Source organism: Trichosurus vulpecula, chromosome 4, assembly GCF_011100635.1.
Source record: "Trichosurus vulpecula isolate mTriVul1 chromosome 4, mTriVul1.pri, whole genome shotgun sequence".
Lineage (NCBI taxonomy): Eukaryota > Metazoa > Chordata > Mammalia > Diprotodontia > Phalangeridae > Trichosurus > Trichosurus vulpecula.
In genome coordinates this window covers 181,017,706-181,034,481 of record NC_050576.1, presented here as the reverse complement: position 1 = coordinate 181,034,481, position 16,776 = coordinate 181,017,706, and the positions used below count along the sequence as shown (strand labels likewise).

Sequence of the window (16,776 nt, the reverse complement as noted above, 5' to 3'; positions counted from 1 at the left end):
TGTTTTAATGAATATTCAGCAACGGGTTAATGTTCAATATTAGACTGAGAGAGACAATATTCCATGCTTGATTATTAAACCAAAAAATATCTGATTGAGTTATGAATGCATCTTTAATTTTGTGGGCATGACTTGATGGATTTAGAAAACTTGCTGCAAGTGACTTAGTAAATTAAACTATTCACACCTTAAAGAAATTTGATTTTAGTTTATATTCTGTTTAGCATAGTGCTTGGTATACAGTAAGCTTTTAATAGGGGCTTTTTCATTCATTCATTCATTTATTCATTCATTCATTCAACAAACGCTATCCAGAAGTCTGTTGTAGAACACTAATTCTAATTTTTCATAGGTTATTTGAAAAGGAAGGGATCTTAGAGATCATCTAGGATCAATCGGGGTGGGGAACCTGCGGCCTTGAGGATACATGTGGCCCTCTAGGTCCTCAAGTGCAGCCCTTTGTCTGAATCCAGGGCCACATGTGGCCTCGAGGCCGTGGGTTCCCTACCCCTGACTAGGTCATCACTTTTGTTTTATTTATTTCTTAATTATTATTTTTGGATACATGTGCAGTGGATAGAGCACTGGGCCTGAAGTCTGGAAGACTTGAGTTCAAATCCGCCCTCAGACGCCTACTAGCTGTGTGACCCTGGGCAACTCACTTAACATTGTTTGCCTCAGTTTCCTCAACTGTAAAATGTGTTGGAGAAGAAAATGGTGAGCCACTCCAGTATCTTTGCCAAGAAAACCCCAAATGGGGTCATGGAGAGTGAGACAACTGAAAGAACAGTAACACCAAATTTAATATAAATATTATAATAATTTACAGAGGTGTTAGACATTAGTGCATCAACAGTGTCAACTTCTAAGAATGGCAAAAATGAGCCCCATAGTGTCTGAACAGAAAGACCATGGATAAGAATAATAGCAGAGAGTTCATTGAAGATGAATGGTATATTCAGATGTGTCCCTAAGCCTAATCCTACCCTTCTTCCTCCTCAAATTCCCCAGGTTCACCCCCCAGTGGCACCCTGGCATTGCTGATATCTGGATATTCATGTTGTTGTTTGCATCTGTGAATTCCATCTTAAGAATTCATGTTTTCATCTGCGACCCAGTGCAGGAAAGCTTGGTGGTGGAACATAGCTGTAAATTGCTCCAGAAGGCACCTGGACAGCTTCTGACCAGCTGTGCTGTTGTCTATCTTGTGGTCACATGACATAATGTCACACCTGGTACTCTTCACATGGTTGGGAATCCACACTGGAAGTAGCTGTTTTCTTGTCCGGCACATACGCAAACATCTGTTTGTCCACCTCCTTTGTGGACACGTGGCCCCAGAAGATGGCAGTCATAGGTAGGCAATAAATAGCCATCCTAGAACCAAACCTAGCTTGAAATGCTGATAGGGGAATGACACCATGTTTTTTGCCAGTTTGTAGAACTCATCATTCACCTGGTGGGAACTGGAGATTGGAGTGGCGATTCCATTCCCGGTACCTGAAGGCAAATGGTTGGAGTCTCCACAATTGGGTGTGGTCAGTTTAAGGGTTTGGAAGCAAATGTCATATGGAACTTCATTGTCAATGGAATTTCATTGTCAATGGAATAGGTTTTTTCTGTGTTATTTACCAATGGGTAGATTGAGAGATTTAAATTATAAGGCCATCTGATAACTTGGGAAAAGGTATCTTACTGAAGTTACTCATGGTTCAATCTGGCCACTCTTCCCTGATCTTGGTGATAAGCAGGGTTCTCCTTCCAGATTCAGTGCTCCTGACAGTGAATGGGTCAACCATAAATCTTATAAACAGACATCTTTCTTATTCCTTCATCTCCATATCCAGTAGACACAGAGCTTACTTATTCAACTCCCTCTGCGTAGTGGCCTTTTGCCCAGTTATTTCTTGTACCACGCTGGCCAAAAATGAAGTTATCTGGCTTAAAGGTCTAGTCAGATGGTCCAGCAATGACTGAATCCATTGTGCCAGGCTCCAAATCCACTAGGATTGTCTGAGGTACATATTTGTTACCAGTAGCTTCATTGTAGTACACACTGATTTTCTCTAGCCACACATCATTGTCTCCATGATAAATGCCCGGAGGGGGGTGTCATCCTATTCATCGCGGGTGACTTCTCAAAACTCGGCTCCCACCTGGAGGCCACATTGGCCAGCCTGGATGAGCATGATGGTATCTGCTTGTGAAAGTGACTGTCCTTTTCCTCACCTGGCCTGAGCAATCCTGTTCCCAAGGCTGCCGCTGAGAGCAATATTTCCATTTTACAGGCAAGGAAATTGAAGACCAAGGAAACGACTTGCCCACATTGTATAGTGAGTTAGTAACAGAGAAGACTAGAACCTGTTATATCCTGGCTCCGCATGCAAATGTGTCTCTTAACAGATGGTGCCTCTTAGCCGCCATGTTTACAGATCCCAGCTCAGTTTGTTTTAATGACGACAACGACAACAAACAATAATAATTGTTCAGTTGTTTCAGTTGTGTCCGACTCCTCATGACCCCATTTGGGGTTTTCTTGGCAAAGACACTGGAGTGGTTTGCCATTTCCTTCTCCAGCTCATTTGACAGATGGAGAAACCGAGGCAAACAAGGTTAAGTGACTTGCCCAGGGTCGCACGGCTAGTAAGTGTCTGAGGTTGGATTTGAACTCAAGTCTTCCTGACTTCAGCTCCAGCACTCTATCTGCTGCACCACTTAGCTGCCCTGATAATAATAATAATTAATAATATTTTTGTGGGTCTTCAAGGTTTACAAACTACTTTATGGATAGTTTCTCATTTTACTTTCAGAGCAATCCTGGGAGATAGATATTATTATCATTTCCACTTTATAGACGAAGAAATGGAGGCAGACAGAGGTTAAATGACTTGCCATAGCTAGTCAGCGACTGGGACTGGATTTGAACTCTTCCTGCATTTAAAATCTCCCTGACTTTAGGTCTAGCACTCCATCCCACTCTATCCACTCTACCACCCACCTGCCTTTTCAGGGATTAGATTGCTTTCAAGTAGAGTTTTCAGTTTTCCCCACTTTCTTACTTCTTTCATACCTTTTTTTATGTCATTGTTCTACAAGCCTAACCTGTTCTCCTAGCTTATAAGCTTTGTTTTGCCTTTCTTCTTGTCCGTTCTTGTTTGGTTGGGGGGAGAAGGGAAGGCAAGTTGGGATTAAGTGACTTGCTCAAGGTCACACAGCTAGTAAGTGTGTCAAGTGTCTGAGACCAATTTGAACTCAGGTCTTCCTGATTCCAGGACTTCCTGCTCTACTCACTGCACCACCTAGCTGCCCCCTTCTTGTCCATTCTTTACCCAATTAATGGTAAGTCCTTGCAGTAATACCCTCTCCTCTTCCCTTGACCTTCTACCGTTACTGTCCTCTCCCCTTAGGTAACCCCCAAGAGTTCACCTGCCTTTTCTCTTTCTACTCACAACCCTTGAATGCTGCTAAAAAAAATCAGGTGCTGACTACATTCACTACAAGTTTTACCTTAATTGAATCATAGAATCACAGAATCTAGGGAGTTGAGGAGTAGCAAAATCTAGGAGAGATTTTTTTTTAAATTACAGGAAGATCTGAGAATTCTGTAGACTAAGGAGGAAGGAGACAACAATGAGAGAATGATTGAAGACTTGAGAGGAAAAGAGATGATTAATAGAATAAGCTAACAAAAGACAAGGAAGGACATAGGATCAAGGACACAAGCAGAATAGTCTTAGCAGGGAGGAAACACACCTCATCAATCCATCAATAGACAAGCATTTACTAAACACTTATTATGTATCAGGCACTGGCCTAGGAGAGACAAAGATAAAAATGAAATAGTAACCTGTCCTCAAGCTTACATTCTATCAGGGAATACGATATGGACACATACTTTTATATATAACATACATATGTATATAAAACATGTATTATATATATAATATATATGTATTTATAGTTTCTAAATCTAAATACATATAAATAAATAATATGGACACATATAGAATTGGAAGTTGGAAGAAACCGCCTCAGCCGTCTAGCCCAACTCATACATGAAATAAATTTCCTCTATAACGTATCTGAGTATTAGAAGAAGTCTATTTCCTTCTTCATACAGCTCTCATGTCCCCCTGAATCTTCTCTTCTCCAGGTTAACTGGGCTCAATTCCTTCAACAAATCTTCATATGGCATGAATGCAAAGCCCTTCATCATCTTAGTTGCCTTCTCTGGACACTTTCTGGACACTCATCAATGTCCTCCTTAAGCCATAGCACCCATAACCAAGCAGAGTATTCCAAATGAAGTCTGATGAGGGTGCAGTATAGTATCCTCTCCCTATTCTTGGAAGCTCTATACCTTGTAATTCAGCCCAAGATCTCATTAGTTTTCTTGGATATCATAATCTCTGATGGCAGAAAGTGAAGAAGAATTAAGAAGCCTCTTGATCAGTGTAAAATAGGAGAGTGTAAAAGCTGGCTTGAAGCTTAACATAAAAAAAACAAAACAAAACAAAACAACAAACCAAGATCTTGGCAACTGGTCCCATCACTTCCTGGCAAACAGAGAAGAAATGGAAGCTGTGTTAGATTTTATATTCTTGGACTCAAAGATCTACAGAGGGAGAATGCAGCCACGAAATTAAAAGACATTTGCTCCTTGAAAGGAAAGCCATGGTGAACCTGGACAGCATATTAAACAGCAGAGATATTACTTGGCAACAAAGATCCATATAGTCAAAGCTATGGCTTTCCCAATGGCAATATAAGGCTGTGAGAGTTAGCGCTGCAGAATTGACACTTTCAAATTGTGGTGCTGGAGAAGACTTTTGAGAGTCTCTTGGACAGCAAGGAGATCAAAGTAGTCAATACTTAAAGAAGTTAATTCAGGCGATTCACTGGAAGGTCAAATACTGAAGCTGAAGTTGAAATACTTTGGCCACATAATGAGAAGATGGGATTCATTGGAAAAGACCCTGATAATGAGAAGGATTGAAGGCAAAAGGAAAAGGGAATGGCAGACGATGAGATGGATAGAGAGTGTTATAGAAAGAATGAACATGAAGTTGGACAAACTTTGAGAGGTAGTGGAGGATAGAAGGGCCTGGCGTGCTATGGTCCATGGGGTCATGGAAAGTCAGATACAACTAAACAACAACAAGAAGAATAAATGTCACAACCACAGAGTTGATTCACATTCACCTTGTGGTCTTTTGACACCTGCTGTTCTTTTTCAGAACATCTGCTGAAAAGCTATACTTCCCCTGTCTCATACTTACGAAGTTGCAAAATATTTCATTTATCCTCATTGAACTTTATCTTACTAGATTCAGCCCAATGTTCTTGATTGTCAAAATCCTTTTGGATCTGACCTTGTCATCCAGTGTGTTAGCTACTTTGGTGTTATCTACAGATCTCATGAGTTTACTAAATATTATCTAAGTCACTGCAGTGTAGCATTTCTTGTATTTATCTTGTCTTGACTCTCTATCACACTTCCCATTTCCCCACAAACTACCTCTCTCTGCAAGACTCCACCTCTATCCCATCACTTTCTCTCTCATCTAATGAGCTACCCTCTTGCTTGGCTCGGAAGTACTAGACCAAGGGTGGGGAACCTGTGGCCTCAAGGTCACATGTGGCCCTCAAGGTCCTCAAGTGTGGCCCTTTGATTGAATCCAAACTTCACAGAACAAATTCCCTTAATAAAAGGATTTGTTCTGTGGATTCAGTCAAAGGGCTGCACTTGAGGACCTAGAGGGCCACATGTGGCCTCAAGGTCACAGGTTTAACTAGACTATCCCATATGATTACCTTCATTCTCCCTCTGCCACTTCTTAGACACATGGCATTCTATCTCTTATCTCCTGTATCTCTGCTTTTGAATGAGATGCTTAGAACATGTTTCTTACTTATTTCTGCCTCTTAGAATTCCTAGTTTCCTTTAAAACTCAGCTTAAATATCATCCCTTACATGAGGCATTTCCTGATCTCCCTCTCAGCCCCCAGTTATTAATGCCTCCTCTTCCAAATTACCTTGTATTTATTCTATATAAATATATTTGCTATGTTATATTATAATAAATTATATTTATATTTATTATATATGTGTACATATTATTATATACACAATACGTATTATATATAAACGTATGCGTACTTATTATATTCCCTGATCAAATGTAAGCTTGAGGACAGGTTACTATTTCATTTTTATCTTTGTCTCTCCTGTGCCTAGGCCAGTGCCTGATACATAATAAGTGTTTAGTAAATGCTTGTCTATTGATGGATTGATGAGGTGTGTTTCCTTCTTGCTAAATTTACTCTGCTTGTGTCCTTGATCCTATGTCCTTCCTTGTCCTTTGCTAGATTATTCTATTAATCATCTCTTTCCCTCTCAAGTCTTCAATCTTTCTCTCATTATTGACTCCTTCCTCCTTTGTCTACAGAATTCTCAGATCTTCCTGTAATTAAAAAAAATCTCTCCCAGATTTTGATATTCCTGAGATTATATTCCTGTTTGTTTTTCCTTTCTAATGTCAAACTATTGGGAGTAGATGACACTCACTCATCCTGTCCACTTAACACCTATTCATCATACACCTCTTGCTATGATTGAGGCATTTTTTTGGACACAGAACTCATTTATTTTGCTTAACTCTACCTGTTTGTAATAGGCTATGTTTTTCTTGCTTTCTCGGGGAGGGAGGGGAAGAGAGAGAGGAGAGGGAGAGAATGTGGACTTGAAAAACAAAATCGAATTTAAAAAAAATTATAACTGGCTTTTGTTGCTAGCACTCGAGTGAAATAGCTCTCATCAAGGAACCAATGGGAAAGGGGGCAGGAGGAGGAGTCCCCAGTTCCAAAGTACTCAGTGATTTCCTTTCAAGGACCAGGTTCTTTTTCTACTGCTGGCAACCTAATGCCTCGTCACCCAATTCAATGTCCTTTTCCCCAATTATCTTCATAACTTCTCTGTATCTTGTGACACTGTGGACCACTCCTTGATCCTTTTTCTTTTTTTGCTGGGAGTGGGGAAGGGGAAACAATTGGGGTTAAGTGACTTGCCCAGGGTCACACAGCTAGTAAATGTCTGAGACTAGATTTGAACTCAGGCCCTCCTGACTCCAGGGCTGGTGTTCTAGCCGTTGCACAACCTAGCTTCCTCCACTTTATTTTTTTTGTTTAAGTAGTATTTTATTTTTCCCCACAATTACACATTAAGAAAAATTTTAGCAATCATTTTTTACAAGATTTTGAGTTCTAATTTTTCTCCCTCCCTCTTCTCCCCTCTTCTGAAAATGGTAGGCAGTTTGATATAATTTATACATATCCTATCATGTAAAACACTCCTTGATTCTTAACGGTCTATCTACACTTGGCCTTTATCTATGTTCATGCCTTTCCTTCTTTTCCCATTTGTCTTTATTTCCTTCATTGTTTTCTCTTTCTTAGTCGGCCTTCTGAGTGTAGGCATCCCCCAGGTTCAGCCTTTGGTTTTTAAGGAAAACGTTCCTAAAAGTCATCCAAACGTAGAACGTGCTACCTTGGAAGACAGTGGGTTTTCCTTCCCTGGAGGTCTTCAAGCAAAGACTGGATGACCTCTTTCCAAGGATGTCGTAGAGAGAATTCTTTTTTTTTTTTTGAGGGGGGGAAGGCAGGGCAATTGAAGTTAAGTGCCCAAGGTCACACAGCTAGTAAGTGTGTCAAGTGTCTGAGGCCAGAGTCGAACTCAGGTCCTCCTGACTCCAGGGCCACCTAGCTGCCCCTGTGGAGGAAATTCTTGTTCATGTATGGGTTGGATTACGGGGTCTCTGAGGTCCTTTCCAACTCTGAGATTCTAGGATTCATTTCTTTCATTTCTATGCCTCGCCTTTTTTTTGGCGAGATATCTAGGTGGCATCTAGATACAATGCTATCCTTGGAGTCAGAAAGTCTCAAATTCAATTTGAATTCAACTCCTGCCTCAGATACTTACTTTGCTGTATGATTTGGGGCAATTCTCTCAACCATTCTGTGCCTCAGTTTCCTTATCTGTAAAATGGGGATGATTATCACCTACCTCCCAAAGCTGTTATGAAGGTAAAATAAAATTCTGTATATGAAGCAACTTCCAAATCTTAAGTGCTATAAATGCCAGTTATTATTATTATGTCCTCAGCTCCTATGGCTTCAATTATCTCTAAGCAGATGACTTCCATAGCTACTATCTCCAGTCACAATCTCTCCCCTACCTCCAGTCCCACATCTTCAACTGCCCAACTGGATGTCCCCACCTGTATGTCTCAACAGTACCTCAACCTTAACCTCAACATGCCTAAAAATGAATTCATCATTTTCCCCTCTAAATCATCCTGTTCTCCCAAATATCTTATTTTTGCTGATCGAATTTAGGGACAAGTTAAGGCTCTGGTGTACTCTAGGCAAGGATTGCTATACAATCCTCCTGCAACAGACATTGTTTTTACTGAAATTATACTGAAAGTTAATGGGAAAATATCTTGTTTTGCCAAAGTTTCCTTTACATCACTTTCCAGGAATATATAGGGAAGAGGATGGGAAACAGTTCCATCTGCATAAAGTTTTTCTCCCTCCAATTTGTAAAGACTCACTATTTGGTGGGATTTTCCTAGTTTCATTCAGGCAAGAATCAGGATTGTTACCAGAAATGAAAGAGAAGTGTGCACAAGATCAGGGGGAAAGGAGGGGAAACACCCAAATATTTTTTTTAATTTTTATTGCTTTTTTTCTTCAGGATTTTTGTTATAAAGTATAATGATCTTGAAGAGTTAGATTGATGAGAAATATACAGTTGTGCTTTACAAAAAATTACAGATGCTAAAATCAGTCATGCCGGTTGATGATCAATTTCCATGGTTTTTGTAACCGTTCAAAACCACATATGAAAGATCAAAGACTTCATTCCTGGCTGCCTTACCCTCTGCAGTGGGTTCACTGAGGGGGACTGAGAACTAAATTGAGTGGGGTCTCCTTTGGGGAATGGGGGGAGGTGTTCTCTTTCCCAGGAAGATCTGTTACCAACTACCAGGGCATCATGATTTCAGTCGCTTAGTCGTTTTCAGTTGTGTCTGACTCTTTGTGATCCCATTTAGGGTTTTCTTGGCAGATACTGGAAGTGGGTTGACATTTCCTGCTCCAGCCCATGTTACAGGGGAAGCAAACAGGGTTAAGTGACTTGCCCAGGGTCACACATCTAGTAAGCGTTGGAGGCCAGATTTGAACTCAGGAAGATGAGTCTTCCTGACTCCAGGCCCAGCATTCTATCCACTTCACCACCTAGCAACAGGATTAGATGGTCTTTAAACCAGTGCTCCCCTAGGCACATCCCTGCCCAACAGCATTACTGTGCCACCACTGAGAAGGGGGTACAAATTATGAGACCTATACCCCTACCTTAGACAATGTATAGGAACACAGTGCCTAGCACAGTGGCTTGTACACAATAGGTACTAAATAAAAGTTTGTTGTATTGAATTGAAGAGAGTGGAGATGGATCTGTCAGCACAAAAGGGCATATTTCATTTGGAATGTTCAGTGTTGGAGCTCTGTTATGAAATGGGACCCTGATATTAGACAAGTTCCCTTTTTCATAGGCTACCCAACCCTATGATTGACTTTCCTTATATTGGGGTCCTCATTTATGATACTTAAAACCCCAGCTCCCAGGCCATTGGCGTTTTCAGATATTTGTCATGAATTAAGGCTAGATCTCTCCATAATGGATCTCTGCTTCACCTACTTCAAGCCCCTGATTTTATAAATGAAGAAACTGAGGACCATGGAAGTGAAATGACTTGGCACAAATGATAAGTGTTAGAGGTATGATTTGAACCTTGGTCCTCTGTCACTAACACCAGCATGTTTGTTTTTGTTTCCACTATACCATGCAGCTTTGGGCTCAGTGTTGCACTGAATGGTGTGTGGAAGAGGCCCACTGACCACATGCCATCAGCCTGGCATTAACTTTGTAGAAACATGTAGTTGTTATGGGATTCTCTCTCTCCCTTCTCTTTTTCCTTCTTCAACAGCATTAGTGGCAATTAAACTAGATGTGAATAGGCCTCTTTGGTTTTACCAAATCTCATGTGACCCAACTCTAGGATCTCTAAAGAGATATTTTAGCATTCTCCCAATATGCTGCCTCAACCATCCCAGGGCCAGGGCTTTGACCATAGGGTGATATTTCAGCAAGGAAACGGGTCACTTAGCTACATGATTGGACACTTGTAAAGCAAATATTGTCAGATCACAGGGAAAAGCGAGAGTCATGGCAAAGTAGGTTCTCCAGATCTTTCTGACCAGGGTAAGGCATTAGAACTTCTGCCCGTCGCATCCTTTCTTAGATTTGTTTTCTGGAGGATTTCAAAGTATCAAAAAAGGGGAGGATCCAAAGTCTTGAACTCCAAGGGCAGACTAGTTGGGGTTGGGGCTGGGAAATAGGTGTCTTTTTCTTGTGTTTGGTCTCATTCTGGAAAGTCATCAATAGGTCCATCATATGTGCCACTGGATGGAGAGAACATTTCTCGTATGAAGCTCTGAGCACTGGTTCCATGATGGGGTTGGGAAAGGGAATAAGAAAGACTGGAGACTGGGGTAGGGGATCAGTCAATGATCCAGGAAGTCCCCCAGGAGGGCCACCTTAGCTGAAGAGGGGAAGCCTTTTTAGTTTGGCTTAGAGTCTCCAGTTTTTGCAGCTGCTTCCTGACAAAGGCACCCAATGACTTTGTGGTTGGGTAGGGATGGGAGGTGGGAGAGACATTAAGTTCTTTTTAAAGTAGATAGGGTCAGTGAGTTAGATCAAACAGAACATTTTTTTCCTTTGGAGCTTCAAGGTTCCAGAGGAGCTGAGTTATTTGTCTCCCTTCCAAGAGGCATGGAAAGGAGAAGAGTTTGGGAGATGTCCTTCAGGGTGTCAGATGTATAGTCTGTAGTGTGGGGCAGGTAGGGGGAAGAGTTGTTTGGGATCACAGCTCCCAGTCCCATTTCCCTCTTTCTGGAGTGTCTCACTCTGAACTTAGGGAGGCTGCAGAGTCCACATCTTCGGTATCTTGCTCCTGGGGGGAAACAGGCTGCCCCCCTTTCACCCGCTTCCATTTCATTCTTCGATTTTGGAACCACACTTTGACCTGGGGAGGAAAAAGGATGACAATAAGTTTAGTGACTCTTAGAGTTGATGTGACTTCTCCCATATGTCAATGTTTAATATAGTCCTAAGGGATAGAATAGCTGATTACCCTAGCATGCCCAAAGAGCAGAGATGGAAAATATCATCAATATTTTTACATGCTTTACTTTCTTCCCTACAACTACCTCAGAGAGCCAAAGGGACTGCCTGAAGACAACCCTTAGGATCATCTGGGAGACAGGAAGGTAGTACATTCATTAAACAGACAAAGAAGGGCTCAGGAAAAAGAAGATGAAACTGAGTATGGGAAGGGGAAGGGGAGATTGGGAGGAAGAAAAGAGAAAAAGTCAGTGGCATTGAGATGAAAGAGGAGAAAAAAGGGAAGAGGGAGAAGAGAAGAAAAAAGGAGAAGAATGGAATGAAGCAGAAGAGAAAGAAGAGAAAGGAAAAATGGAAGGAAAGGGAAAGGAGGGATGAGGAGAGGCAATTGAAAAGAAGGGGAGAGAGGAGGAAACTGGAGAGATAGAGAGAGGAAGAGTGTGGAAGGAAGAGTTAAAGAAGGGATGAGGAGAGGAGAGTGGCAGGAAGGGGAAAGGAAGGATAAGGAGAGTGAAAGGAAGAGGAGAGGAAGAAGAGAACAAAGAATAGGGAAAAGTCAAGTCCAAAGAGGTTCTTTTCCCACACCTGGCGCTCAGTGAGATCCAGGTTCACAGCAATCTCATATCTCCTCAGTCTTGTCAGGTAGTTGTGGTGGGCAAATTCTGCCTCCAGCTCCCTCAGCTGCTCCTTGGTGAAGGCTGTTCGCTCCTTGCGAGCTTTGCTGCTGGTTTCTGGCTTCCCTCTGCAGTCCTGGTTTTCTGGGGGTGGAGGGGGAGACAAAGTACAGAGGTTGTAGAGAAATTGTCACTTGCAGAAGGAAGACACTAATTGAAGAACCTATAAAAGCTAGCCAGCCAGCTCCTCCAGAAGCCACTGTGTCTTTCTTCTGCATCTAGGCAGGACTATTTCTCTACTTTCTCATTTTAAAAGACCTTCTGGGGAAAAGATATTACCTTTGTTTGACCTCCCTCACCTCTCTAGTGTCTCACATTCAGCTAAATTGGGCAGTTCTTTTTGCTACCTGATTTAAATCCTCTTAATCCCTCCAACTATTTATTCTGTACATATATTACATATAAATATATATGCATATATATTAATATATGTGTATATATACATATATGTAACATACATATACATTCTATACACACACATATATAAACATATACAAGAGCATAATTCAATTTAATTCTACTTCTAATACTAACTGTATGATCTTGGGCAAGTCACTTAACCTTTCTGGGTCTCATTTTCCTCATCTGTAAAATGATAGGGTTGGACTAGCTGTCCTCTGAGGTCCCTTCCATCTCTAGACTATGATCCTACGATCTTAATTCAACAAGCATTCATTAAACAGCTACTGTGTTCATTGTGCCCAATCATGAGACCCAAAGACAACCAAAAGTCTCTGCTCTCAAGGAGTTTACATTCTATTCTAAGGGCCACTAGAGACTCATAGACTGGTCAACTTTTTCAGTGTGTCCTCTTCTGGAGAAGAGGAAATCTGACTTCTTTTATCTTTTGAAATGTGAAAGGGCATGCTGATAAGGAAAGCTGGGCCTGGTTAATCAGTCAATGTCAGTCAGTCAACTTGTTTTTCAGTCATATCTGACTCTTCATGACTCTCTTGGTAAAGACACTGGAGTGGTTTGCCATTTCCTTCTCCAGTTCATTTTACAGATGAGGAAACTGAGGCAAAGACGGTTAAGTGACTTGCCAAGTCATACAGCTAGTAAGTGTCTGAAGACAGATTCGAACCCAGGAAGATGAGTCTTACTGACTAGAACTCTATCCACTGGGCCACCCAGCTGCCCCAGTTAGTCAACTACTATTTATTAAATGCCTACTGATATGATAAGTGCTAGGGATACAGAGAAAGGACAAAAAAAAATCTCTGCTCACAGGAGCTCACAGTCTAATGGGGGAGACAGCATGCAAACCACTATGTAGAAATAAAATACAAACAGGATAAACCTCAGGCAATCTCAGAGGGAAAGCGCTAAGATTAAAGACTGGGAAAATTGTCTTGCAGAAGGTGGGACTTTAGGCGAGACTTCAGGGAAGCCAGGGAAGCTCTCAGGCAGAGAGAACAACCAGGGAAAATGCCCATAGTAGGAGGCAGAGCCAAGATGGTGGAGAAAAGGCAGTGCTTCAGCTCTGATCTCCCCCAAACTCCATTTGAACACCTTTAGAAAATGCCATAAAGCAATTCCTGAAGTGGCAGAAACCACAAGAGGATAGGGTAAAATAATTTCCTAGCCAAAGACAGCTTAGAAGGTTGACAGGAAAGGTCTGTTGCATCTGGGTGAGAGAGGAGCACAGTCCAGTACAGACCAGGCCGAGGCAAACCAGGAGCAGGCCTTGGGAGCCACTGAATCAGCGGCAGCAGCAGCAGCAGCAGCAGCTGCTTCCAGAGCTCTCAGCTCACAGACAGTAAGGGGGTTGAGTAACTGCTCAGAAGGAGATCATGGGGTCTCTTTGCTAGCACTGAGGCAGGACTTTGTTGCTTTGCCCACGCTCAGATCTGGATTGCAGTCCTGGGTGGCAGTCCCAGGGTGAAGAGGAGCACTAGCACACCAGAAGAGGGACCCTTGTTATAGTTCCAGGGCAGAAAAGAGTGCCACAGATCAGAGCGCAGGCCAGGGGAGTAGTAAACACACTTCTCCTCAGATCATACCACCTTGGAAGAACTGAAAACTTAGATTCCCTAGAAGTACCTCTGAAAAGAGCTTCACAAAACCCCTAAAACTTGGGACAGTGCACCTTCCACCCTGGAAGCAGAGCCCCACTTTAACAAAGAGCTAAAAGTCAAGAAGGAGACTGGAAAAAAAGAGCAAACAATAGAAATAAATTCTGACCATAGAGTTACTATGGTGACAAGGAAGATCAAAACACACTGTCAGAAGAGAACAAAGTCAAAGCTCCAACATCCAAAGGCTCCAAGAAAACTGAATTGGTTTCAAGCCATGGAAGAGCTCAAAAAGGATTTTGAAAATCAAGTAAGAGAGGTAGAAGAAAAAAATTGGAAGAAAAATGAGTGATACAAGAAAATCATGAAAAATGAGTCAAAAGCTTGGTAAAAGAGACAAAAAGTACTGAAGAAAATAGCACCTTAAAAACAGACTAGGACAAGTGGTAAAAGAGGTACAAAAAAACCCAAAGAGGAGATGAGTGCCTTCCAAAGCAGAATTGGTCAAATGGAAAAAGAGGCACAAAATTCACCGCAGAAAAAACTTCTTAAAAAGTAGAATTGGGGGGCAGCTAGGTGGCCCTGGAATCAGGAGGACCTGAGCTCAAATCTGGCCTCAGACACTTGACACACTTATTAGCTGTGTGACCTTGGGCAAGTCACTTAACCCCAATTGCCCTGCCTTCCCCCCTCAAAAAAAAGTAGAATTGGGGGCAGCTAGGTGGCACTTAACCCAATTGCTCTGCCTTCCCCCCTCAAAAAGAGTAGAATTGGGGGCACTGGGTAGCGCAGTGAGTACAGCATTGGCCCTGGAGTCAGGAGGACCTGAGTTCAAATGTGACCTCAGATAATTGACACTATCTGTGTGACCTTGGGCAAGTCACTTAACCTCAATTGCCCTGCCCACCCCACCTCCAAAACAAACAAAAAAAGTAGAATTAGCCAAATGGAAAAGGAGGTACAAAAACTCATTGAAGAAAATAATTCCCTAAAAATTAGAATTGAGCAAATGGAAGCTTATGACTTTATGAGAAATCAAGAAAGAATAAAACAAAACCAAAAGAATGAAAAAATTAAAGACAACATGAAATATCTCATTGGAAAAACAACTGACCTTGAAAATACATCTAGGAGAGATTAATTTAAAAATTATTGGACTACCTAAAAGTCATGATAAAAAAAAGTCTAGATATCATCTTTCAAGAAATTATCAAGGAAAACTGCCCAATATTCTAGAACCAGAGGGTAAAATAGAAATTGAAAGAATCCACCAATCACCCCCTAAAAGAGATCCCAAAATGAAAACTCCCAGGAATATTATAGCAAAATTCCAAGGCTCCCAGATCAAGGATGGAATATTGCAAGCAGCCAGAAAGAAACAATTCAAATATTGTGGAGCCATGGTCAGGATAACACAAGATTTATCAGCTTCCACATTAAAGGATCGGAGGGCTTGGAATATGATATTCCAGAAGGCAAAGGAGCTAGGATTACAACCAAGAACCACCTACCCAGCAAAAACTGAGTGTAATGCTTCAGGAGAGTTCAGTCATTCATTCATTTAATAATTTTTATATATATATAGTAATTTTTCAGGGTTACAAAGTTATTTCCTTACAACATCCCTGGGCCTCAGATTCCTCTGACCTGAAGTTCAGAGGGGTTAAGTGACATACCTAGGTTCATGCACCAGAGCCAAGACCCAAAGCCAGGTTTCCTGATTCCTACGCCAACATTTTTCTGTACAGAGCTCTTGATCTCAAGGAACTTACAATCTAATTGGGCCTAGGACGCAAGGAAAACTAAGGAGACAGGATATGCTGAGTGAGTGGTACAGACAGTGACTGCTCCAATTAGGAATTCAGGGAAAGGAAGTATTAGACTGGATTGATCCAGTGAGGCTTCAAGGAGGAGGAAGGCTTTGAATTGGGTCTAGAAGGATGAGCAAGGTTTAGATTGTTGGTTTGTAGACTTTGAACTACCATAAAGGTCATCTAATAGAATACCCCCATTTCATAGATGAAGGAAAATTACTTGTCTAAGGTCACATGGGACTTGAGTGGCAGAATTGGGATTCAAAGGTTCTCTGACTCCAAGTCCAGACCTCTAGACATATGCCGGGCAATTCCTAGTTCTTATCTGCAAAAACTTGCATCAGACAGCTCCAAAAGACTCATGAGGCAAAAAGCTATCCTCATCCAGGGGAAGAATTACAAAGTCTGAATGCAGATAGAAGCAAAGTATTTGCTCTCTTTTTTCTTCAATTTTTGGGTTTGTTTCTTCTTTCTCATGATTCATTCTATTGGTTATAATTCTTCTTTACAACTTGACTATTGTGTAAATAAGTTTAATGTGAAGGTATATGTAGAACCTATACTGGATTACATGCCTTCTTGGGGGGGAGGGGGGAGGAGAGGGAGAGGCAGGAAATTGGGAATTTAAAAACTAGTGGAACTGAGTATTGTAAACGAAAAATAAAAAATAAATTTCAAAATAACTTATGTCAGAGGTCATGCATCATGGCATAAGAGGTGTAGCATAGCGTAGTGGAAAAGTATGCTGAACTGGCTTTAATACTTGCTAGCTGCACAACCCTGGACAACTCACTAGACCTCTCTGTTTTCTGATCCATAACATCTGGATAGAGACCCTCATATAGAGAGAGACTACTTCACAAAGATGCTCAGAGAAAAGTGCTTCATAAAAATAAATGATATTTAGATATTGAGTTGTGGTTTATAAATTTCTTTATATGCATTATCCCATTTTAACAAAAGGGATACTTTGCAACCCTTTGAGCTCTATATACATGTTAGCTAAATTTATTATTATTATTCACATA

The 16,776-nt window shown here is 41.3% G+C and overlaps 1 protein-coding gene and 1 pseudogene across 1 annotated transcript in view; both read right to left on the bottom strand.

Moving 5' to 3' along the window:
- Positions 1 to 1,351: 1,351 nt before the first annotated feature.
- On the bottom strand, positions 1,352 to 8,852 carry LOC118846939 (annotated as a pseudogene).
- The window catches only part of MEOX1 (mesenchyme homeobox 1), a 30,390-nt gene continuing 22,366 nt past the window's right edge, over positions 8,753 to 16,776 (bottom strand). Inside the window, exons 2-3 of the mRNA XM_036756970.1 lie at positions 11,831 to 12,003; positions 8,753 to 11,147 (exon numbers count right to left, since the gene is read on the bottom strand). Coding sequence (XP_036612865.1) covers positions 11,025 to 11,147; positions 11,831 to 12,003 — 296 coding nt within the window. The 3' untranslated portion in view covers positions 8,753 to 11,024. The remainder of the gene's footprint in view (positions 11,148 to 11,830; positions 12,004 to 16,776) is intronic.